This window comes from Erinaceus europaeus, chromosome 22, assembly GCF_950295315.1.
Source record: "Erinaceus europaeus chromosome 22, mEriEur2.1, whole genome shotgun sequence".
Lineage (NCBI taxonomy): Eukaryota > Metazoa > Chordata > Mammalia > Eulipotyphla > Erinaceidae > Erinaceus > Erinaceus europaeus.
The window spans coordinates 6,531,510-6,554,082 of record NC_080183.1 but is presented as its reverse complement, the minus strand read 5'-3'; the positions used below and the strand labels follow the sequence as shown (position 1 = coordinate 6,554,082).

The window sequence follows — 22,573 nt, the reverse complement described above, 5'->3', positions numbered from 1 at the left end:
CACCTGCTCCTTGGGGACTTGATTCGAAAGATCGTATCTGAACCACACCTTGTGGTGAGCTAGCGGTGCTCTGATTCCGTTATTTAACCGCTCAGCCCAGTTATGTCAGGAGGCCTGCTGCCTTCCCTTCTGTATCTGAGGAATGAGCGTTTGGCGCCATTTGTTGTTAAAATTTTCGGAAGGCTCTTGCCGGGCTGGCTAGCTTCACGGGCGGTTAACAGAGACGACCAGAGACATACGGCTGGGCAGGGAAGCTGTATTTCTTTATTCAGGAACAACGATTCATAAACTAAGACAAACTAATCACCAAACAGAACTCTGCTGTCTCTTTGCGGCGGCGCAAGCACTCTCCCTTACTCTCGAACTCAGGAACCGTCTCTTACTCTGGAACTCAGGAACCCAGGAACTCTGTCTCTCTGGCACTCTCTCTTACTCTGAAACCCTGAAACTCTCGAACTCAGGAACTCCGGAACTCTGTCACTCTCGAACTCAGGAACCCTCTCCCGGGGTTCCTTGGGGCGGGGCCAAGCAGGCCCGCGAAATTAACAGGACTCATCCAATTCTCTTGGCGGGGGAGGGCTAGAACAAACCAATGTAAAGCATACGACAAAGAATCTTTTATTTCTTAAAGGTTTTTTTTTATTTATTTATTGGCTAGCTAGAAACAAAGAGAAATCAAGAGGGAACGGGAGATGGATGAGAGAAGCTCCACTGCTCATGAAGCTTGCCCCCTGCAGATAGGGGCTGGAGGCTTGAACCTGAGACCCTGCACGGAGTAGCACGTGTGCTGTGCCAGATACACCACCACCCGAACCCTGACACTTAATTTTGCTTCCCAGAGCACTGCCCAGCTCTGGCTGGTGGTGGTGCTGGGGGCTGAACCTGGGGCCTCTGCTGCCTGTGTCATGAAAGGCTTTTTGCACAATCATTATGCTGTCTCCCCAGCCACAAACTAAAATTTTTATAATAACTACTTGAGCTTCCTGATTTGTTTGCTGCCTTAAGCTCTTGGCATTCAGTGCTGATTCTATTTTCTATTAAGATTTGTTTATGAAGAAAAAGAAAGGAGGAGAGAGAACTGGATCATCACCCTGATTCTCATTTGTTGTATGCTTTACATTGGGTAGTTCTCCCCCGCCAAGAGAATTGGATCAGTCCAGTTAGTTTCGCGGGCCGCTTGGCCCCGCCCCAAGGAACCCGGCCAGAGTTCCAGAGTTCTGGAGTTGGAGAGGGTTCCAGAGTTCGAGAGTTCCGGAGTTGGAGAGAGTGCTTGCGCCGCCGCAAAGAGACAGCAGAGTTCTGTTTGGTGATTACTTTGGTTTAGTTTATGAATCGTTGTTCTTGAATAAAAAAATACAGCTTCCCTGCCCAGCCGTTGTCTCCGCGTCTCTGTTACCTTCCCGTGAAGCTAGCCTGGCCAGCAAGAGCCTTCCAAAAATTTTTAACAACACTCATTTTTCTTAGGGGCTAGGGAAGTAGTATAGAAGTTCTACAAAAGACTTTCATGCCTGAGGCCCTGAAATCCCAGGATCAGCCCCTAGCACCACCATAAGCCAGAGCTGAGCAGTGCTCTGGCATAAAATAAATAAAGAAAACAGATGCTACGTGGTGGTGCTAGTAACACATGCTACCACACACAAGGATCCGGGTTCAAGACCCCACTCACCACCTTCAGGAGGAAGCTTCATGGGCCATGAAGCAGGTCTGTAGGTGTCTGTATCTCTGCCTTCGTTTCAATTTCTCCCTGTACTACCAAATTCAAAAATAATAAATAAAAATTAAAGAAAATGTATACAACACCAATACAGTCAGGACACCACAAAAAAATGCACTTACTAAACTCAGCTTTTTTATTGTAACAAGAACAGTGATAAAATACTTTTTAAAAGCTATTAATAACAATTTCTGATTTGCCTTCCCTTCAGACCACCATGCCTTGCGCTGCCATCGCTGGCTTCTGCTGCCACCTAGTGGTGACCATGAGGCCTGTCCCCCAGGACAAGATGAGCAGGCTGGTCCAGGCTTGTGGCTCCGGGGGTGGAGAGCCAGGACTCCCTGTTCATATCGGAGCCCCAGGTCAGCATCCACTCTTCCATGTAATTCTAGAGGCCAAGTCAGAGGAGATGCAGACAGGCTGTGTGTTCGATCTCCGCTGGCTGGTCCACATCTCCTGAGAGGGCCTGGACCAGGCAGCCACGTTGGGGTTCATAGACACCCACTTGGCAAAGTAGCCAGCCTTACCCAGCTGTTAACGTCTGTGACTCCACAGTGAGGCTGGAGCTGGGGTCCTGGGCATGAAGGGGGACGCACAGAGCAATTACTTTTTCCTGTTGCCTTGCCTGCTCCAAGGATTGCTTCTTTCATTCAGATAGAGAAACAGACAGGGAGAGGCACCTCAGCTTCAGAGCTTCCCATGGTGCTGAGTCCTGTCTCTTACGGTACAAGGGTTCAAATATGGGTCATAAGCCTACCAGGCACACACTCTACCTCATGAGAATCTCTTGAACCCCAGAAGCAGAGCACTTTGCCCCAAGACCCAGAGCAGCCTCTATGCCAGGCAGACTGGAACAGGAAGCCTCATGTACTCCATCAACCTGAGAGGGAGTGAATAGATTCAAGGGCCAGGGTGCCAATCTGAAAGCTTCCTGGATCTCAGGTTGTGATCAGAGCTGGGTCAGAGTTCCGTCTCACTGTTGCATCAGGCTAGAACAAGGTCTCAGGACCGCTCAGTCAGTATCAGCCTTTTTGCTTTTGCTGCCAGGGTTCTCTCAGGGGCTCTGCACCTGCACTATTCCACCACTCCTGAAGATGCTTTCTTTAAAAAGAGGGGGGGACACGTCACAGCACTGCCCCAGTGATCAGCAAGCTTCCCCACGTGGTACCAGGGGCTCGAACTCAGATCCCCCGCATGGCTAAGTCTGCGGGGCAAGCCAGCCCCCAGGCCCTACCCTTTGATCACTAATGGAGTGGGGGAAGGAGGGAGCAACTGCTCTGTGCATCCCCAGGAGGGGTTCTCAGGGGAGGCTCCCAGCGGAACTCACATTCCCCTCCTTCCGCAGAGCTGCTGGGCATCCGGGACCTTGCCAAGCCTGACTTCGGGGCACCCCTGGCCTGCCCACCTGGAGCCGTGCCTGTTTTCTGGCCTTCCTGGCTCACCTGTCTGGATGCTGTCAGCAGCTGCAGTATGTCTGGGCCTCGGGGGCCTGGGATGGGGTGAATACTCAAAACTTGGCGGCGGGCTGCGGGAGGGTCTGAGGCAGAATCCTCAGCCCTTGGCAGAGATGTCCTGGCTCCCCTCGTCCCGGGCCTGTGACCCTCACCAGGACCCACCTGCAGGGAGAAGTTCATTGCAGTGAAGCCATGTCCTGAGCTCTGTTTCCCTCAGCCCAGTATCTAATAGGGGAGAGATTTTTTAAATTTACTTATTTATTTTGGATAGAGGCAAGAGAGAAATTGAGAGGGAAGGGGGGAGAGGAGAGAGAGATCTGCAGCATTGTTTTATCACCATCAGGTGGGGGCAGAAGGCTTGAACTCAGGTCTTTGCACATTATAACATGTGCACTCCACCAGCTGCTCCACTGCCTAGACCACAGATTTTTTTTCCCTTTTGTTGCCCTTGTTTTTTTTACTGTTGTAGTTATTATTTTTGTTGTTATTGGTGTCGTCATTGTTAGATGGGACAGAGAGAGATGGAGAGAGGAGGGGAAGACAGAGAGGGAGAGAGAAAGACAGACACCTGCAGACCTGCTTCACTGCTTGTGAAGCGACTCCCCTGCAGGTGGGAAGCCGGGGGCTCGAACCAGGATCCTAACGCTGGTCCTTGTGCTTTGCACCACGTGCGTTTAACGTGCTGCGCTACCGCCCGACTCCCCAGAGATTTTTTTTTACAGAATAACATACACTTTCACCACAGAGAGAAACAGAAGCCAAGAGCAGGGAGCACCACCTGGTGGCCAACCTGGCCTTTGCTGCAAATCAAATCAAAGTGAGAGGACTTAGTGCAGTCAGGGCAGGTGTCCAGGGAGCATGGGGTTTGAGCTGATGGAAACGTCGAGGGACCAAACACTGGCTGAAGCCCAGCTTTACTTCTTCCCCCCACAATCCATCCATCTCTGCTTTCCCAAGAATTTGGAGGCATTGTTTAAATGGATCTGGTGCAGCCATAAGCTGGCATGTCCTGCCCTGGTGCAAACAGGCAGAGCAGGGAGGGTCGGCTCCTGCTGTCACTTCCCCAGTCCCCAGCACACTAGGGGAGAGTGGACTGGCTTTGATGACTGAGCCCAGCCTTTCGCACTGTGTTCCAGAGACCTCGTTGGCTTTCACCAGCACACCTGGCTGCTCAGTGCTGACTGACCTGAAAGACACAGAAGCCACAGCCAGCCACCATCCCACACCAGGGACAGAGGTCCAGCTCATCTCCGAGGCTCCTCTGCACTACAGCATTGCATCTGCCTCAGCCACACAGAAGATCCGGAAGCTGGAGGCTGTCATTGCTACAGACCCAGGTGAGAAACAGAGCATCAGGGCAGGGTGGTGGCACTCCCAGTAAAGCACACTTGTTACTGCTCTCAAGGACTTCGGTTCAAGCCCCTGGCCACCACCTGCAGAGGGGGTGCTTCATGAGCATGTCTGTAGGTATCTCTCTACCTCCCCTTTCCTTTGCAATTTCCATTTATGCACCATAAATAGTAAAAACAAATATTAATTTTAAAGAAGGAGAAATATTTTAATGAGAGAGAGAGAGACAGACAGGGGAGTCAGGTGGTAGCGCAGCGGGTTAAGCACACAGGGCACAAAGTGCAAGGACCGGCATAAGGATCCCAGTTCGAGCCCCCGGCTCCCCAGCTGCAGGGGAGTCGCTTCACAGGCGGTGAAGCAGGTCTGCAGGTGTCTGTCTTTCTCTCCCCCTCTCTGTCTTCCCCTCCTCTCTCCATTTCTCTCTGTCCTATCCAACAATGATGATGTCAATAACAACAATAATAACAACAACAATGAAAAACAAGGGCAACAAAAGGTAAAATTTAAAAATAATAAAAAAACTTAAAAAAAGAAAAATAGAAAAATAGATACCAGAGCCCTGATCATGAGGGAAGCTTCATGAGGCAGTGAAGCAGAGTTACAGGTCTCTTTCTCTCTCCTCTCCTCAATTTATCTCTGTCCCTATCCAGTAAGTAAAATAAAATAAAATCTTGTAAGAAATTGCAATAACACCCTTTCTGTCACTCTTTGTGCCACTGCCCTGGGGCTGGCTGTGGCATAGATATTTTGGGGTACTAGACAGCAGTAAGAAAGAAACGGGGGAGAACTTGCCACTCCTAGGGCTGATGAGGTGGCTCCCCTGGGAGGGTACCTATTTGCAAGAGACCCAGGTTCAAACCCCTGGCACACCCCACTGGAGCACTCCAACCAGTGGAAACTTCAGTGTTGTGGAGTCTCTCTCTCCCTCCCTCTCCTGCTCCTTTTCCCTTTCCCCTCTCCTTCTCCCCCCTCCCCCTCTCTGTCCCTCTTCCCCCCCCCCAATGAAAAAGTCATCCCATGCTGGTCCTAATGAGGAGGAGGTGTGCTGAAAGCTAGTTGGTTGGAGGCTTTAAATTTCCAGCTGGATCTTAAGAACCAAAGTGTTGTATCCCAGCAAAGGGCCTCATTGTGCATGAGGCGATGGCTCCATTTACAAAGCTCTGGAGAATTCAGATGTAGCCTTCACAGTGACAGGTAATGACGATTACACCTCCCTATAGGGCCTGATCTTAAGATTAATAACTATCATCTACTGAGTCTCACTCTCAACCAGGAATATGATGGGAGCATTTACACGTCTTATTAAATTCCCTCCAGGGATCCTAAAATTCTCTTAAAATACAAAGAAGCCAGGCAGAGAGCTCAGGCTGTTAGAGTGTTTCTGAGGCCCAGGGGCCTGGGTTCAATCCCTGGCACCTCTTTATATCAGAGATGAGTGGTGCTCTGCTCTCACTCTCTCATTCTCCTCCAAAAAATATTTTTAGTAAATTAAGTTCTAAAAACATATAAAGGGGAAGTCAGGCGGTAGCTCAGCCGGTTGAGCGCACGTTGTGCAAAGCGCAAGGACCAGCAGAAGGATCCCGGTTCAAGCCCCCGGCTCCCCACTAGCAGGGGAGTCGCTTCACAGGCGGTGGAAGCAGGTCTGCAGGTGTCTGTCTTTCTTTCCCCCTCTCTGTCTTCTCCTCCTCTCTCCATTTCTCTCTGTCTGTCCAACAACAACATCAACAACAACAATAATAATTACAACAATATAACAGCAACAAAAGGGAAAAATAAATAAATATATATAATTAAAATAAAATAAAAAACAGATAAAGGGGCTAGATAGTAGTGCACTCTGTAGGGCACACACATAACCATATACAAGGACCTGGGTTCGAGACCCAGTCCCCATCTACAGGGGAGAAGCTTCATAAGCAATAGAGCAATGCTGCAGTTGTCTCTCCTCTGACTCTCCCTCTCTGTCAAAAGAAAAGGAAAAGTGGGGAGTTACCAGGAACTGTGTAGCCCCCATGCATGGGGGTGCCAACAGTAATCCTAGTGACAAGGGCGGAGGGACAGGTAAGGAGCACTGGAGAGATACTCAGTGGGTAGGGTGCAGGCTTTGCCATGTGTGCAGTCTGGGTTCGAGCCCTGGCACCACATGGTACTATTACACTGGTGGCATCTCTCCCTAACTCTGTCTGTCTTTATGTCTCCATCTGTCTCTATCTGTCTGTCTCTCTGAATGAAAAGAATTGACTCAGAGCAATGGAGTCACACATGTGTGAGGCCCCAGCTCCACAAGAAAAAAACAACCCTGTTTTCTGGGTTCTCTCCAGCCTGAAGCTGAGATACTACCCTGTCATTCACTTAGATCAAAAAATCAACTGTGAGGGGGCCAGGCAGGTGCATTGGGTTAAGCTCACATAGTATGAACTACAAGGACTCTGGTTCAAGCCCCCACCTCCCCACCTGCACAGAGCTCACTTCACAAGTGGTGAAGCAGGTCTGCAGGTATCTTTCTCTCCTCCTCTCTATATTCCCCTTCTCTCTCAATTTCTCTGTCCTGTGCAAAAAAATAATAATAATAATTGAAAATCGGCCACAGAAGCAATGGATTTGGAGTGTCAGCACCAAGCCCCAGTGATAACCCTGGAAGCAAAAGAAAAAAAAAAAACAAGCTGAGAGGTAAAAGGCTGTAGACATGGGGGTTAGTGAGAGTGACCTGGGAGGCTTCCCCTGCCAACCTGTCCTAAGCAGACTGACCAGGCTTGGAGCTGAGGCCTGGGGACGAGTAGGTTTATGCCACCCAGATGTGCCAGGCCCGCCCCTCAGGGGACATCTTCAGCCTTAAGAACGGCATGTGCTCCTGTGTCCCACAGACTGTCTTTGCCTTTGCCCAGAGCGCAGATCCACTCTGGCTGCTGGCAGTCCTGAGGCACATCTCCTATCGACTACCACTGCTTTAGCTTCCCAAGATGCAAGGTGACTTGTTTTAAAGGGTTTAGTTATGAGAGAGGGAGAGAGGGAGAGAGAGAGAGAGAGAGAGAGAGAGAGAGAGAGAGAGAGGGATGCAGGGGAAGGAAGAGGAGGAGGAGAGAGAACTAGAGCATCACTTTGACTCATGTGATCCCAGAGATCAAACTCAGGACCTGGTGTTTGAAGGTCTAACACTTAACCCTGAGCCAGGATCACGGTGATGATAGAAGTGTGTCAATAATAAAGTCGCCAGCAGTGTGTAGACTGCTGTGAAGTTGTTAAAGCTCTCTCCTCCCACTGCTTTTTTTTTTCTTTTTTCCTCCAGGGTTATTGCTGGGCTCGGTGCCTGCACCATGAATCCACCGCTCCTGGAGGCCATTTTTCTTTTTGTTGCCCTAGTTGTTGCAGCCTCGTTGCGGTTATTATTGCCATTGTTGATGTTGCTTTGTTGTTGGATAGGACAGAGAGAAATGGAGAGAGGAGGGGAAGACAGAGAGGGCGAGAGAAAGATAGACCTGCTTCACCGCCTGTGAAGCGACTCCCTGCAGGTGGAGAGCCGGGGGCTCGAACCGGGATCCTTACGCCGGTCCTTGTGCTTTGCGCTTGCGCTTAACCCACTGCGCCACCGCCTGACCCCCTCTCCTCCCACTTCTTAGGATGACTTTCTTTAGAAATTCCTCTTCCCCTTCTTCTTCCTCTTCTCCCTCTTCTTTTCCATCTTAATAAACAATAATTTTTTTCACCTTTATGCAGAAGTGTCAGAAGACATGAAAGCAAAGAGGCATGGGACCAGGTGGTTACACTCCTGCTTGAGAGCACATGGTACCAGGTTCAAACCCCTGGCTGCCACCTGCGGGAAGAAGCTACGCAAGTGGTGAAGCAGGGCTCCAGGTGTCTCTCTCTCCCTCTTTATCTCCCCCTTCCCTCTCAATTTCTCAATTTCTCTCTGCCTCTACCCAATAAGTAAATAGATAATAATAAAATAGATTATAATAAAATCAAACTGAAAAGAGAAGACCCCACACCTTGTGCATGTCCTGGCTGTGTGTTCATCTCCTGTTGTCCCCACTTATGCACAAGCCTGCAGTCACTTCATGTGTCGGAGACTCAGTGGGGAGCAGGAGAGAGCATCCCCCAGCCGGGTTCCTGCTTTCAGCTCAATACTGTCTATTTACTTTGCTTCGTGCTCCATTTTTCCACGTCCAGGCAGCCGGGGAATCGGGCATCTGCTACAGGCGGATGAGCTGCTGCGTGCCTCCCTGGCGCTGTCCCATGCCCGCTCTGTGCTCCTCACCACGGGCTTCCCCACGCACTTCAGACATGAGCCCCCTGAGGAGACAGATGGCCCACCCGGGACCCTCGCCCTGGCCTCCTTCCTGCAGGCCTTGGGGAAGGCTGCCTCCCTGGTGGTGGACCGGAGAGCCTTGGGCTTATTCCAGAAGCTTGTGGAAGAGGCTGTGGAGCAAGGTGAGCAGAGCTGGTGTGTCATCCCCCCCCCCCCGCTCCCCACATAAATGCATTTCAGATGCCCCGTTACAGGCACTCGACACAGAGCTGGCCACTTTACTCTGTGTTTTTCCTGATGCTCAGGGAAGCGAGTGCCCTGCCTCTGCATGGAACTGAGACCCTGCAGTCCAAAGCAGTGACCCTGCAAATGCACATGCCCTGGCCTCGGGTCCCAGAACCCCACCTTCAGGGAAATTCAAGACCAGAGGAAAGTCCACAAGGTCTGGGCTTTGGCTTAGCTGCTTCTGCACAGTGATTTCCAAAGTGCTTTTCACCGTTGGGGTTGGGGGACAGGTCTCCCAAGAGGATGCACGTCACCATGCACAAGGCAGGGAGTTCAAGCCCCTGGCCCCCGCCTATAGAAGAGTGCTGCAGGTGTCTCTTTCTCTCTCTCTCTCCCTCTCTCTCCCTCTCTCTGTCTCTCACTTTCTATTAAAAAATGTCCACCAGAAATAGTGGAGCCACGTAGGCATCCAACCTCAGTGATAAGCCTGCTGGCAAAAACATAAAGAAGCTTTTTTTCGGGGCCAGGTGGTGGCATACCTGATTGAGTGGACATGTTACAATGCGCAAAGACCCAGGTTTGAGCCCCTGGCCCCCACTTGCAGGGGGAAAACTTTGCAAGCGATGAAGCAGGACTGTAGTTGTCTCTCTTTCTCTCCCTATCTCCCCCACCCTCTCAATTTCTGGCTATCTCTATCCAATAAATAAAGATAATAAGAAAATTTAGGGGGCCAGACGGTAGCACAGTGGGTTGAGCATACATGGCATGAAGCACAAGGACCGGTGTAAGGATCCCAGTTCGAGCCCCAGCTCCTCACCTGCAGGGGGGGGTCACTTCACAATTGATGAAGCAGGTCTTCAGATGTCTGTCTTTCTCTCCTCCTCTGTAGGTCAATCTTTCTCTCCCCCTCTCTGTCTTCCCCTCCTCTCTCGACTTCTCTCTGTCCTATCCAACAACAACAGCAGCAATAACAACAACATTAACCAAAAAAGGGCAACAAAGGGGGGAAATGGCCTCCAGGAGCAGTGGATTCACAGTGCAGGCACTGGGCCCCAGCAGTAAACCTGGAGGCAAAAAAAAATTTTTTTTTTAAGTAGCACTTTTTCTGGGCTGGGGAGATAGTACAGAGGTTCTGCAAACAGATTCAAACCCTGACACTGCCATAAGCTAGAGTATTACTCAATACTCTGGCAAAACATTAAAAAATAAAACAAACACTTTAAAAAGACTTTTTATGATGATAACAATAATGCATGTGGAACAAACACTCCGACCACAAATTGAAAGAAGCTGATTTGGTTTTATCTAATATATCTCATAGTAATCTAGGTGGAACCCATTATTTATTTGTATTGCTATCTGCATTATCATGGGGACTCGTTGCCTGCATGATGAATCTGCTACTCCTGGTGGCCTTTTTCTCTCCTTTATTTGATGGGACAGAGGAAAATTGAAATGGGAGAGAGAAAGAGAAACACATGCAGTACTTGCTTCACTGCTCATGAAGCTCCCCTCTCCCGCTGCTAGGTAATGGGGGCTCGAACCAGGTCCTTCTGTATGGTAATAGGTGCACCACTACCTAGCTCCTTTATCTATTTATGGATCTAGGACTTTCACATGCCCAGTGTTTCTGGTTTCACATGCCCAGTGTTTCAGAGGGAAGGTGCTACAACACGGCTGAACTTGAGGACATGAAGACAGTCTTACGTGAAACAGTCCAAAAGGACCAGCCCTGCAGGAGTCTGCTCCAGAGGCTCCTGGAGCAGTGAAAACCACACAACAGAAATGAGATGGGGAGACCAGAAGTGGGGGTGGATGGGAGTTTGCCTTGAGTCCAGACATTTGGTTTTAAAATATCGAAAGAGGAGAGTGCATGTTTAAATCTATCTGCTTGAGCCGCCATGCAGACAGGAGCAGGGAGGAGTGGGCACTGGTGTCTGAGCTCTGGGTCAAGTCCAGGAGCCTGCCTGGGTGAGGATGATGAGCTCAGAGCAGGTGGCAAGGGTGGCCCTACAGTGATGACAGTGGATAAAGTCACTCAGGGGAGTGGAGACAGAGGCAAGGACCTGGAGTTCATATCAGGCTCTCCATGGGTCACGCAGAAGTGGGGACTCAGCTAGGGAGAGTAAGGAAGAAGACCCCATGGAGCACTATGTCCTCAAGCAGATAGGAACAGCAGGATGTGAGGGTGGCTGCCATCATCATTGCCACCTGACAGTGGGCTCCCTTCCCAGGAGTCACCGGAGTCTCGCTGGTCTGATCACCAGCTCAGAGAGTGGAGCTGGTCAGCTGGTGGCTCCTTGGCAGAAGTGAAGTGGCAGCAAGCTCCAGTCCTTTTAGTTCTGTGAATACATGCCTCAAGTACAGGGGGCACTTCTGCTGGAGTGACGCCCCCATTCCCCAGCTGTCAGTTCACACATAGAACTGCTCTGTGAATATCCCTTGGTGGACTGGCACTATCCTTGTCTTGGGAAAAGGATGGATCTAGAGACGGGGGTGGGGTCAGGGTGTCTGTCCACCATAACTGAGAATTCCAGGCCCTAGGGTGAGAGGAGGCAAATGCTCCGTCCCCTGACTTGAGGGTTTCCCTGACCTTGAGGACCCCTGCCAAGCTGGACAGGAGCGCCTGAGATCTGATGGCAGCCAAATCAGTTGTCCTTATTCTGTCTCTAAATTCTGAAGGGAGAGTCTGTGTTGGAAGCCTCCCTGTTCAGGGGCGAACAAGAGGTCTGTTCCGAGGTGACCCCTCTGTAAAGCCTGACTCTTTCCTGGAACTAGATGTGGTCCCCAGGCAGCAGAGCTGAGAGCTGAAACCATGGCATGGGCACCACTCCGAAAGTCTCAGGGAACTCAGGAGAAATAGTATTGGACAACAATGAGCAGGACAGCATTTCAGGGTCCAGCAGAGTGGGGTCCCCTTTTCAGGGAAAGCAGGGGACAAAGAAGCAAGACTCTGCTTGAGGACAGTTTGACTTTCTCATTTGAGTGCATAAGAGGCAGTTACCCAAAAGCTATGGAAGCATTTTGAATTTTCACCACTGGAGGGCGCCAGAGACAGCCATCACAAGGAACAGAAAAAGTAGTTTGAATTTTCACCACAGGAGGGCACCAGAGACAGCCATTACAAGTAGCAATGGAAGTTTAAATTTTCACCACAGGAGGGCGCCAAAAGCAGCCAGTACAAGGAGCAGAGAAAGCAGAAACAGCCATTACAAGAAATGGTTGGAGCAATTTGAATTTTCGACACTGGAGGACGCCAAGAATATCCATTACAAGGAGCCGAGGCAGCAGTTTGAATTTTCACCACTGGAGGGCGACAGAAAGTCATCACAAGGAACAGAAAAAGCTATTTGAATCTTAGCCACTGGAGGATGCCAAAAACAGCAATCACAAGAATCAATGGAAGTAGTTTGAATCTTCACCACTGGAGGGCGCCAAAAACAACAACCACAAAAATCAATGGAAGCAGTGTGAATTTTCACCACTGGAGGGCGCCAAAAATAGCAATAACAAGGAGCAGAAAAAGCTATTTGAATCTTTGCCACTGGAAGGCGCCAAAAATAGCAATCACAAGAATCAGTGGAAGCAGTTAGAATCTTCGCCACTGGAGGGCGCCAAAAACAGCAATCACAAGGAGTAGAAAAAGCTATTTGACCCCACCTACAGGGAAGTTGCTTCACAAGGTCTGCAGGTGTCTATCTTTCTCACTCCCTCTCGGTCTTCCCCTCCTCTCTCCATTTCTCTCTGTCCTATCCAACAACGATGACATCAATAACAACAACAATAATAACTACAACAAGAAAATAAGGACAACAAAAGGAAATATTTTTTAAAAGCTATTTGAATCTTCACCACTGGAGGGCGCCAAAAATAACAATCACAAGAATCAATGGAAGTCGTTTGAATATTCACCACTGGAGGGCGCCAAAAACAGCAATCACAAGAATCAATGGAAGCAGTTTGAATCTTCACCACTGGAGGGCGCCAAAAACAACAACCACAGGAATCAATGAAAGCAGTGTGAATTTTCACCACTGGAGGGCGCCAAAATAGCAATCACAAGGAGTAGAAAAAGCTATTTGACCCCACCTACAGGGAAGTTGCTTCACAAGGTCTGCAGGTAGTCTATCTTTCTCACTCCCTCTCGGTCTTCCCCTCCTCTCTCCATTTCTCTCTGTCCTATCCAACAACGATGACATCAATAACAACAACAATAATAACTACAACAAGAAAATAAGGACAACAAAAAGAAATATTTTTTAAAAGCTATTTGAATCTTCACCACTGGAGGGCGCCAAAAATAACAATCACAAGAATCAATGGAAGTAGTTTGAATCTTCACCACTGGAGGGCGCCAAAAACAACAACCATAAGAATCAATGGAAGCAGTGTGAATTTTCACCACTGGAGAGTGTCAGTCATCACAAGGAGCAGAAAATACTATTTGAATTTTTGCTACTGGAGGGCAGCAGAGAAGCGACCACAAGGCTGAGATGGGCACCATAGCAGTGGCCAAAAGTCCAGATGCATGTCTGGAGCCTGGCTGCCTCTGGGCCGGTGTCCGACTACTTCTGCCCAAGAGCAGAGTCCCTGCCTGCTGACCAGTGATAACCTGCCCAGTGCACAGGGTGAGAGCCAGGGGCCAGCCCAGAGGGGACAGCCCTGCACCCTTTCTCCAGAGTCAGAGGCAGGTTCACTGGGCCAGTTCATCTCCAGCAGCAGTGGATCCAGGAAGTGTGGGAAGAAGGGGCAGGCAGCCTTAACCCCCCCCCCTTCAGCACTCGCATCCACAGACACACACAGCTCTAGGGCTGATATCCACCCTCTGCCTTCACGGTCCAGGTGTCCTGAAGACCCGAATCCCCATCTTGACCTACACAGGGGTGTCACCCGGAGCTGCACGGGAGTTCCTGTGTGAAGCTGGGGACCCCAAGTTGCCCAGGTATGTGCGCCCCACCCTGGTTTAAGTGAGAGACAGTGGCATTGGTCACAACCCTCTGGGGAGAGAGCAGAGCTGGGGTGTGGTGGGCAGGAGATTGGCTTTGGGAGGGGGCTCTGGGCACCAGGGGGCTGTGGGAAGACCCTCTGAGAGACAGGAAACCAGGGTGAGAAGTAGGCGGGTGCCCCAGGCACTGAATGGGGTGCTGTCCCCTCACTGCATTGTTTGCGTCCTGCCTGCCCCCTTCATTAGCCTCAGCAAAAAAGGTTTCTCTTGAGTAGGCCTAAGAGCACACACTACCCTGACCGAGGACCCAGGTTCAAGCCTCCAGTCCTCACCTGCAGAGGAAGGCAGTGAAGCAGGGCTGCAGGCATCTCTCTGTCTCTCTCTCTATGCCCCCCTCCCTTCTCAACTTCTGTCCTTTGACTTAAATATATTTTTTCTTAATTTTCATTTTATTTTTTCAATATATTTTTAAGTGTTTTTAAAAAATGTTTCTCTTGGGGTCATGGCTTTGTGTTCCATTCCAGTCTTCCAGGTCTGATCTGTGTCTGTGAAGGGAACAAGGTCCCGGGACGAAGTTGGTGGTGAGTCCCAGCAGCCAGCACACAAACCAGTGGGCCTGGGCCGCTGGACCGGCACCAGCAGGCCCCAATGGGGACCTTGACCTTTGACCTTCCTTCTCTCATGGCTTATATACCAGAAAGATCCTGCTGCTCTTCCCTTCTTTACATGCATATCTCTCATTCTCACACTCTCTCCCTCTCTTTCTCTCTCCTTACAGGACAAGGGGATGAAGAGAGGATCTCATGCATGTGTGATACCACTGGGGGCCTTCCCTGACCCACTTTTTATCCTGTATACTTAGAGTAATTTTTAAATTCTATATACTTGGGGAGGGGGAAGAGAAAGACACACAGAGTTAAATGAGAGACACCACAGCCCCAACCCACCACCCATGGAATTCCTTTGGCACCATCCATTCTGTTCCCATGTGGGTGCTGGAGATTGAACCCAGGACCTCATGGATGGCAAAGTTTGAGTGTGCACTCTAGCTGCTGAACTGTCTCCCATTTTACTGCATCCATGCTATGCTTTATTTTTATTCATTTGGTTTTTTGCAACCAGGGTAATGACTGGGGTTTGATGCTTGCATGGAATCACCTTTCCCAATGACCACTTTGAGAGAGAGAGAGAGAGAGAGAGAGAGATAAATAGGGAAGGAAAGACACCTGCAACATTGCTCCTCTATTCATGAAGCATTGCCCCTTCATGTGGGATCCAAGGGCTTGAACCTGGATCCCTGCGCAAGGTAACGTGCGCTCTATGAGGTGAGTCACCACCTGGCCGCCATGTTATTTATTTATTTGTTTATTTATTTATTTTACCACTAGTGTTATGCTAAGAACTCAGTGCCTACCACTGCAGTGCTTTCACTGCTCCAGGAAGCCATTTTTTCCCTTTTATTCTATTTCATTTAATAAGACAGAGAAACTGAGAGAGAAAAGGGGGAGACAGAGAGAGACAAAGACACCTGCAGACCTGCTTCACCACTCCTGAACCTTCTCCCTGTAGGTGGGGGCCGGGGGCTTGAACCTGGGCCCTTGTGCATGGTGATGTGTGCTCTACTGGGTGCACCACCACTCAGCCCTCCCTCATGCTGTCTTTCAAACTGGCCTAACCATCGAGCTGGACCACCTGACCCCAGCAGATGGCAGAGGGCAGGGGTGAATCTGAGCTCTGTAGGAAGCAGGACCCACAGGCCATGGTCTCCACAGCAGGGGTGCAGCCACTGGCCCCTGAGCAGCTGCACCCCTGCTCCCTGACAGATTTGACCACCTGGTGGCCATCGAGCGCACGGGGAGGGCCGCTGATGGCAACCACTACAACGCCAGGAAGGTGAACATCAAGCAGCTGGCCGACCCTATTGATGACCTGTTCCTGGAGGCACAGAGGATACCCGGGATCTCGTCCACAGGTGAGAAGGGCCGGCACTCCCGTAGCGGGTGGCGGGTGGCGCTGTGGCCTGGCTTCTTTTTCTTTATAATTTAACTTATTTATTTATTGGGTAGATACAGAAAGCAATAGGGAAGGTGGAGGCAGAGAAGGAAGGCGGACACCTGTAACACTGCTCCACTGTTCGTGAATGACCCCCTGCAGGTGGGAGCAGAGGCTCAAACCCAGGTCCTTGCCTGTGGCAGCGTGTTCCTTCTACTGTGTGCACCACCACCTGGTCCGACCTTGTTTATTTTTCTCATCACTTCTCCAGCCTGACTTTTTCAGATAAAGACAGAGACAGAGGAGGGAGGGAGCGAAAAAGGAGACACAACACCAAAGCTTCCTTCGAACCTGGGTCACACACAAGGCAGAGCAGTGCGCTGTCCAAGTGAGCTATTCTGCAAGCCCCTAAATGCCTTGGAAAAATATTTTATTTTTCTTTTAAAAATGTATGTATGTATGTATTTATATTGAGAGAGAAAGAGATGATAGGAAGAGAGAGACAGAGAGACACCTACAGCACTGCCTCACTGCTTGTGAAGCTTCTCCCCGTAGATGAGGACCAGGGGATTGAACCTGGATCCCAGTGTAATGTGTGTGCCCAACCAAGTGCACCATAGCCCAGCCTCTTATTCATTTTAACCAGAGAGACACACAGAGAGAAAGACCGGAGCACAGCTCAGCTGTGGGGCTAACGGTAGAGCTGAGGATTAAACCACAGCGCCTCAGGCATGAGAGCCTTTGGCAGAACCATGATGCCATCTCCCAAGCCCTTTAAATGCCTTTCTAGTGGCTAGTGAGCAAGTAACCAGGAAGAGCTGCATGGACTGGGGCCCTGGCTCTCCATGCAGAGAGGCTCTTAGTCAGGGTCAGTGCTGCTCAGGGCGTGAAAGCAGTGGGGGAGCGGGGCCCAGTCTTCTGTCGGTGTGGGCTGGTGTCCTGTGCAGCCTTCACATCACCCATCAAAGTCTGGTTTTCAGCAGATCCCGCTTGTGGGATTAGTCTCCCGCTGTGGGAGTTAGGTGCATGGTGACCTTGTGATCATCTGTGTGTATACAACACCTCAGTGTGTGAAGAGCTTCATATCCCATGCGATAGACTTCAGCCTTTTACTTTAGTGTATTTTTTTGCCTCCAGGGTTATTGCTGGGGCTCACTGCCTGCACCATGAATCCACTGCCCCTGGAGGCCATTTTCCCCCTTTTATGTTGCCCTTGTTGTGGTTATTATTGTTGTTGTTGATGTCATTCATTGTTGGATAGGACAGAGAGAAATCAAGAGAGGAGAGGAGACAGAGAGGGAGAGAAACATAGACACCTGCAGTCCAGCTTCACCACCTGTGAAGTGACTCCCCTGCAGGTGGGGAGCCGGGGGCTCGAACCGGGATCCTTACACCGGTCCTTGCACTTTGCGCCATGTGCACTTAACCTGCTGCGCTGCCACCCAGCCCCCTACTTTAGTGTATTTTACTGCTGGGGCTTGATGCTTGCATGACAAACCCACTGCTCCTGTATATACATTAGGTAGAGCCAGAGAGAAATGTACAGGGAAGGGGAGCAGAGAAGGAGAGAGACAACTGCAGCCCTGCTTCACCACTCATGAAAGTTCTCCCATGCTGGTGGGGACCAGGGGCTTGAACCCGGATCCTAGCACATGGTAAAATGTGCTCTGTACCAGATGCACCACCTCCCGATCCTTGAATCCTTTATTAAAAGCCTTGTGGGATAGACAGGGTGCAGAGCCCCAGAACCGCATCTGGAGACAGTGTCACCCTTGGGGGTAGCTCAGTCCCTGGCCCCAGCCCACACATTTTCTCCACCAATGTCTGGAGGGCTTGGCTGAGGCCCCAGGAGAACCACCGGCCTCCCAGCGTGTCATTAAGGCCTGTTTGTGTTCCTGTGTTTCCTCCATCCAGGCTCTTGAGAGTGTTTCCCAAACCCATTAGCTGCCTTCAGCTTTTGAGGTTTGGCTGAGACAATGAGAGACTTTGGGGCTGATTCAGAAACTTCTGTGAATTGCTCAGGTCTTTCTGGGAAAGGGCTCTGGGTGTGGTGCCCGCAAAGCTGGGAGCTTCCTGCTGCTCTGGGTTGGATGGGCAGGGTCTGGGGGGACAGGGGAACTAGGGGGGGGCATTCCCAAAGTGGAGAAAGAAGGGAGTCTTTGGCTTCAAAAGGGTCCCCCAACTGCAGTGGGGAAGCTTCATGAGTGATGAAGCAGTGCTACAGGTGTTTCTGTTCTCGCTTTCTATCTACCTCTTCCCTCTCAACCTCTGTCTCTATACAATAAATAAGACAAAATGTCTTTTAAGAGAAGGGGCAGACAGGGAATGTGGAGGTAGCTCGGAGGCAGCAGCACACTGGACTTGCATGCGTGAGGCCCAGGTTCCATCCCAACAGCCAGAATCGAGCATTGCTCTGGTCAAACACAAACAAGGGGGCAGACAGGGCCGATGGGCTGGGCTGCTGGAGTGCACTCTGCCTGGCCCAGGCCCTTGTCTGCTCTACTGTCCCCAGGTCCCAGAGGAAGAAGGTGGAATGGGGAGGTGGCAGTGCTTACTGTGCCTCTGTGCGTCCTGGGACCTTCTGTAACCGGTCACTGTGGATCCCTCTGGGGGAAGCAGTGTGAGAATTCTCAAGCCCAAGGCAGAATCCATTCACTGAAAAGATGGGGGGTGGGTGAGATCCCTCAGGCCCCTATCCCCCGCTGACACACTGACACGGGCGTGTCACAGGGGCGGTGGACATCATCAGGTCTGGGGGGGACCTCGGCTCTCTAGTTCTATTGGGCTTCCTACAAATGTCACTGTCCCTTTATCACTTGCTTGGAGGAAAATAAGGTGTTTGTGGGATGGATCTTCATGGGCAATTTCTCTGCCTGGCAGAGGTGTGGAGTTGGAGGAGTGTCCCCTGCTGTGGCAGCCATGCTCTGACCCAGCTGTCACAGGCCTCCCAAAGTAGTTTGGTCCTGCTGGTGGCTGTTTCCTTGAGGTCCAAACTTTGGCTCTTTCTTTCAGCCATAGAAGTTTCTGGAAGACTTGAAATCTCTCTAAGCCAGCCCCTGGCCCCTCCCCAAGGCCCCCAGGTGTGGATGGGGGCCACCCTGCCCCATCCAGGCTGACCTGTCCCTTCCCTGCAGGTGTCGGGGATGGAGGTAATGAGCTGGGCATGGGCAAGGTCAAGGAGGCCGTGAGGAAGCACATCTGGAATGGGGACGTCATTGCCTGTGACGTGGCCGCTGACTTTGCTGTGATCGCCGGTGAGTGACTGGTGGGTAGGCTTCTGCAGCCTTGTCTGTCTGTCTGTCTCTCCATCCAGGGAAGCTTGACCTGTCAAGAGCCTGTCCTCTCTACCAGGGGAACCTCCAGCGTCCCAGGAGCAGAAGGGGACTTGCCTCTCAGTTTTGGACTCTGGTTCACTCATTCCACAAACATCTCCCGGGACCAGGCAGCATCTGGGGCCAGGGTTCGAGCAGTAAGGACACTGCTCCATGGAGTTGCCACCCAAGATCTAAGACAATAAGGGCAAAGACAAACAAACATGGACACCAGATTGATGTAAATGGGGGGGGGGGTGGCAGGTGGCTTCAGATCAGTATCCTGGGAGGGCCTCCTGGAAGAGGGGTCAGCTGCATTTTCATGTGGTGCAAAGCAAGAGAACAATATAAAGGTATCCAGGGGATGCAGAAGCCACTCCAGGCTGCAGAGTCAGCCTGTTCTGTGTCCCAGGCGCTGTACTTCCTCACCTGGCCACGTAAGCCTGATCCATGCTAGAACCAGGCCAGCGGCACCAGAGAAAGGTCACCTGCTGTTGAGCAAACTGCAAATGCACCTGGGGACAAGCAGAGACCTCAGGGGACCAGCAGAGTGGTGGGGGGAGGGGACATCTGAGCTGTGACTGGGACATCTGAGCTGTGACACTGGGGCTCCTGTGGACAGACTGAGAACTAAAAGCACCAGGGACCCCCATACATAAGGGAGGAGCACCCACAATTGGGTAAGTTTTATGTCTGGGACTCAACCAAGCTCACAGCTGTGGTTATCAGAGGAGTCCCCTGTGCTTTCGGCAGGAAGAGTTGGAAGGAGCCAGTTGGATACACACCAGAGCAGGGCACCGGGAGGTGGCTTACCCGGCAGAGTGCACACTTCACCAGGGTTCGAGCCCCAGCCACGTCATGGAATACTATGCAAAGGGGAAGTTTCACAAGTAGTGGGGCAGTGCAGTGCCCTCTCTCCCTCCTCTGGCTTTCATTCTTTGAAACAGAAAGGTATCTGCCCTGTGGGGTGGAGCAGCACAAGCAGTAGACCCAGTGGAAATCCTGGAGGAAAAAAAGTTTGGAAGCTATGTTTGTGTTTCCAGCAAGTCCTGGGTGATGCCAGAGCCACTGGCCTGGGGACTGTTCTAGCTAAGAGCAAAGACCTGTACAGCTGGGCCTTCCTAAGGAATCACGGCTTCCCCATCATTCCAGGTGTTTCTAACTGGGGAGGCTATGCCCTGGCATGTGCACTGCACATCCTGAACTCCTGTGAGGTGCACCGGCGCTACCTGAGGAAGGCGGCTGGGCGCTCGGGGGCAGCTATAGACCAGGGCTGGTCTCAGGCCCTCCCATCTGTCATTAAGGTAACACGCCGGAGAACACTGTTGGGGAAACAGACCTGATGTCCAGGCCATCATGAGGCCCTGGCCAGAGCCACAGCTACCCTTAAGGAACCAGAGGCACATGCATAATAAGGCCCTGTCTTTGAGCTCTGACACCACCTGGGAGCCTCTGGCATCTCAGGTCCATCAGTAATTTAACAGGATGCTTTTTGAAAAAGACCTGAGATCAACAGCAGGCCAGCACTTGGAGACACACACACACAGGGATGGGAGGTGGGGGACCTATTTAGAGATGCAGACATGATCACAGGAGCCTAAACCTTACAAGGCCAAGTTTCGCCTCTTGGGGGATTTCCAGGGAGCAGGAAGACGGAGTTGACATCAACTTCTGCCATCAGACCTTTATTTTTTAGCTCTGGTTTTTGGTGGTGCTGGGAATTAAACCTGGTAGCAGAGCTTCAGGCATGAAAGTTGTTTGCAGAACTATGATTCTGTCTCCACAGCCCTATCGGTTTTCCTTCTTCTTTTCTTTTACTATAGAATTCAGCTCTGGCTCAAGGTGGTGCTGGGGATTGTACCTGGGGCCTCAAAGCTTCAGGCATGAGTTTTTTGCAGAACCATTATGCTAGTTCCCCAGCCCTGGATTTATATTGTTTTAAAATGTGGTTTTTTTTTAATTTCATATAAGATAGACTTACAGATAATAGAAACAAAAGCCAGAGCACCACTCTGGTACCTACTGTGCCAGGGATGGAGCCAGAAACCTTGGACACTCGAGTCCTGAGCTCTGCCAGCCAGAGTGTCCCCAGAAGTGTGAGCAGACTCCTGGACTCCAGTCACACTGTCAGTGTGAGCATTAAGCAGCCCACATACCCTAGCTTTCATTCTGAGTCCCCAGTGGCTTCACCGGAGAGCTGAAAGCTACGCCTGTATGCATCCTCACCTGGGGGCTGACAGGGCCCCACCATGAGAACAGAGGGGGGGGGGCATGAGGAGTAGATAGGGAATTGAGACCTCACATCCCCGGGTGTCTCCTGGAGAAGGAAGGCAGACAACACTGGAGAGACAGGCAGTCTAAAGACAGGGGCCACAGAGCCAATGACGGTCAGGAGGAGGAAGAGCTGCCGCCTTCGGAGTGGGAGGTTGCGGGGCACTGGTCAAGGTCCCACCAGGATTAAGTGTAGCCTGACACCATCATCCAAGGTGCAGAGCCTCGAACCCAGGACCTCATGCCCTGCAAGGTGTGTGCTTTGCCAGCTGAGCTATTTCTGAGCTTTCTTACACTGTCCTGCCCCCCATCCGCTCTCCTTTCCCCTTCCTCCTGCCTCTGCCTCTTTCTCCCTCCGGTCTCGTCTCTCCGCCCATCTCCCCTAGCCCTTCCCTCCATGGACTGAGACCCCATTTCACAGCCAGCCATTCCCAGCTAATACCTGGGTTGTCTGACCCTGTCCTCAGGACCCAGTCACCCCGATTCCTGGCCAGGCTAACAGGGTGGGGGCCCAGGTGGAGGCAGGGCCGGCAAACTGGCATTTATAGAGGAAGTCAGCTGTCCCGGGGGGGGGGGGTGTGCTGGGAAGACATTCTGTGTGCTTTCTGTGAGTTTCCTGCCTCTGAGCTGGAAAGAATCACTCAGGGGGAGGCCCGCACATGACTCGTGATTCACAGGCACAGCCATGAGCCAGCCGAGCCTTCACCCTCCAACATGGAAAGTTTTCTTTCCTATTTCCACCCAGACCTCCCATGGGGGCAAGCAGTAGGGACACATTTGAGGCAGAAGTGTGTTGAGCTCCTCCTCTGGGCCAGGCTCCATCTTGTTCTGGGAGACAATGAGGGCTCAGGCCCAGCTCCAGGGTGTGGAGCCTCAGCGGAGGTGACACAGGGAAGCTGACCTCAGAAGCAGGGATGAAGCCTGCACGGTAGGGCCCTGTGTGGACACAGCATGGGCACTTGTCTCATTCAGATGTCCCCATGCCCCTGCAGTTGATGCCCAGGAAGTGGCAGTTGCTAAACTTGAGGGGTCCCCATGGGAGGTACACAGGATGGCAAAGACACT

The 22,573-nt window shown here is 51.3% G+C and overlaps 2 protein-coding genes across 7 annotated transcripts in view; one reads left to right on the top strand and one right to left on the bottom strand.

The window, feature by feature from the left end:
• The window catches only part of CCDC88C (coiled-coil domain containing 88C), a 494,884-nt gene that overhangs the window by 341,106 nt on the left and 131,205 nt on the right, over nucleotides 1-22,573 (bottom strand). The gene's annotated exons all lie outside the window — the stretch shown is intronic.
• DGLUCY (D-glutamate cyclase) overlaps nucleotides 1-22,573 on the top strand; it is a 121,633-nt gene that overhangs the window by 96,537 nt on the left and 2,523 nt on the right. For 5 of the 6 annotated variants that reach the window (XM_060181191.1, XM_060181188.1, XM_060181195.1 and 2 more), the window contains exons 5-12: nucleotides 1,926-2,076; nucleotides 3,060-3,182; nucleotides 4,305-4,505; nucleotides 8,686-8,946; nucleotides 13,832-13,931; nucleotides 15,758-15,906; nucleotides 19,061-19,180; nucleotides 20,390-20,541. In XM_060181191.1, coding sequence (XP_060037174.1) covers nucleotides 1,926-2,076; nucleotides 3,060-3,182; nucleotides 4,305-4,505; nucleotides 8,686-8,946; nucleotides 13,832-13,931; nucleotides 15,758-15,906; nucleotides 19,061-19,180; nucleotides 20,390-20,541 — 1,257 coding nt within the window. The remainder of the gene's footprint in view (nucleotides 1-1,925; nucleotides 2,077-3,059; nucleotides 3,183-4,304; nucleotides 4,506-8,685; nucleotides 8,947-13,831; nucleotides 13,932-15,757; nucleotides 15,907-19,060; nucleotides 19,181-20,389; nucleotides 20,542-22,573) is intronic. The other variant, XM_060181189.1, reaches the window with a different exon arrangement.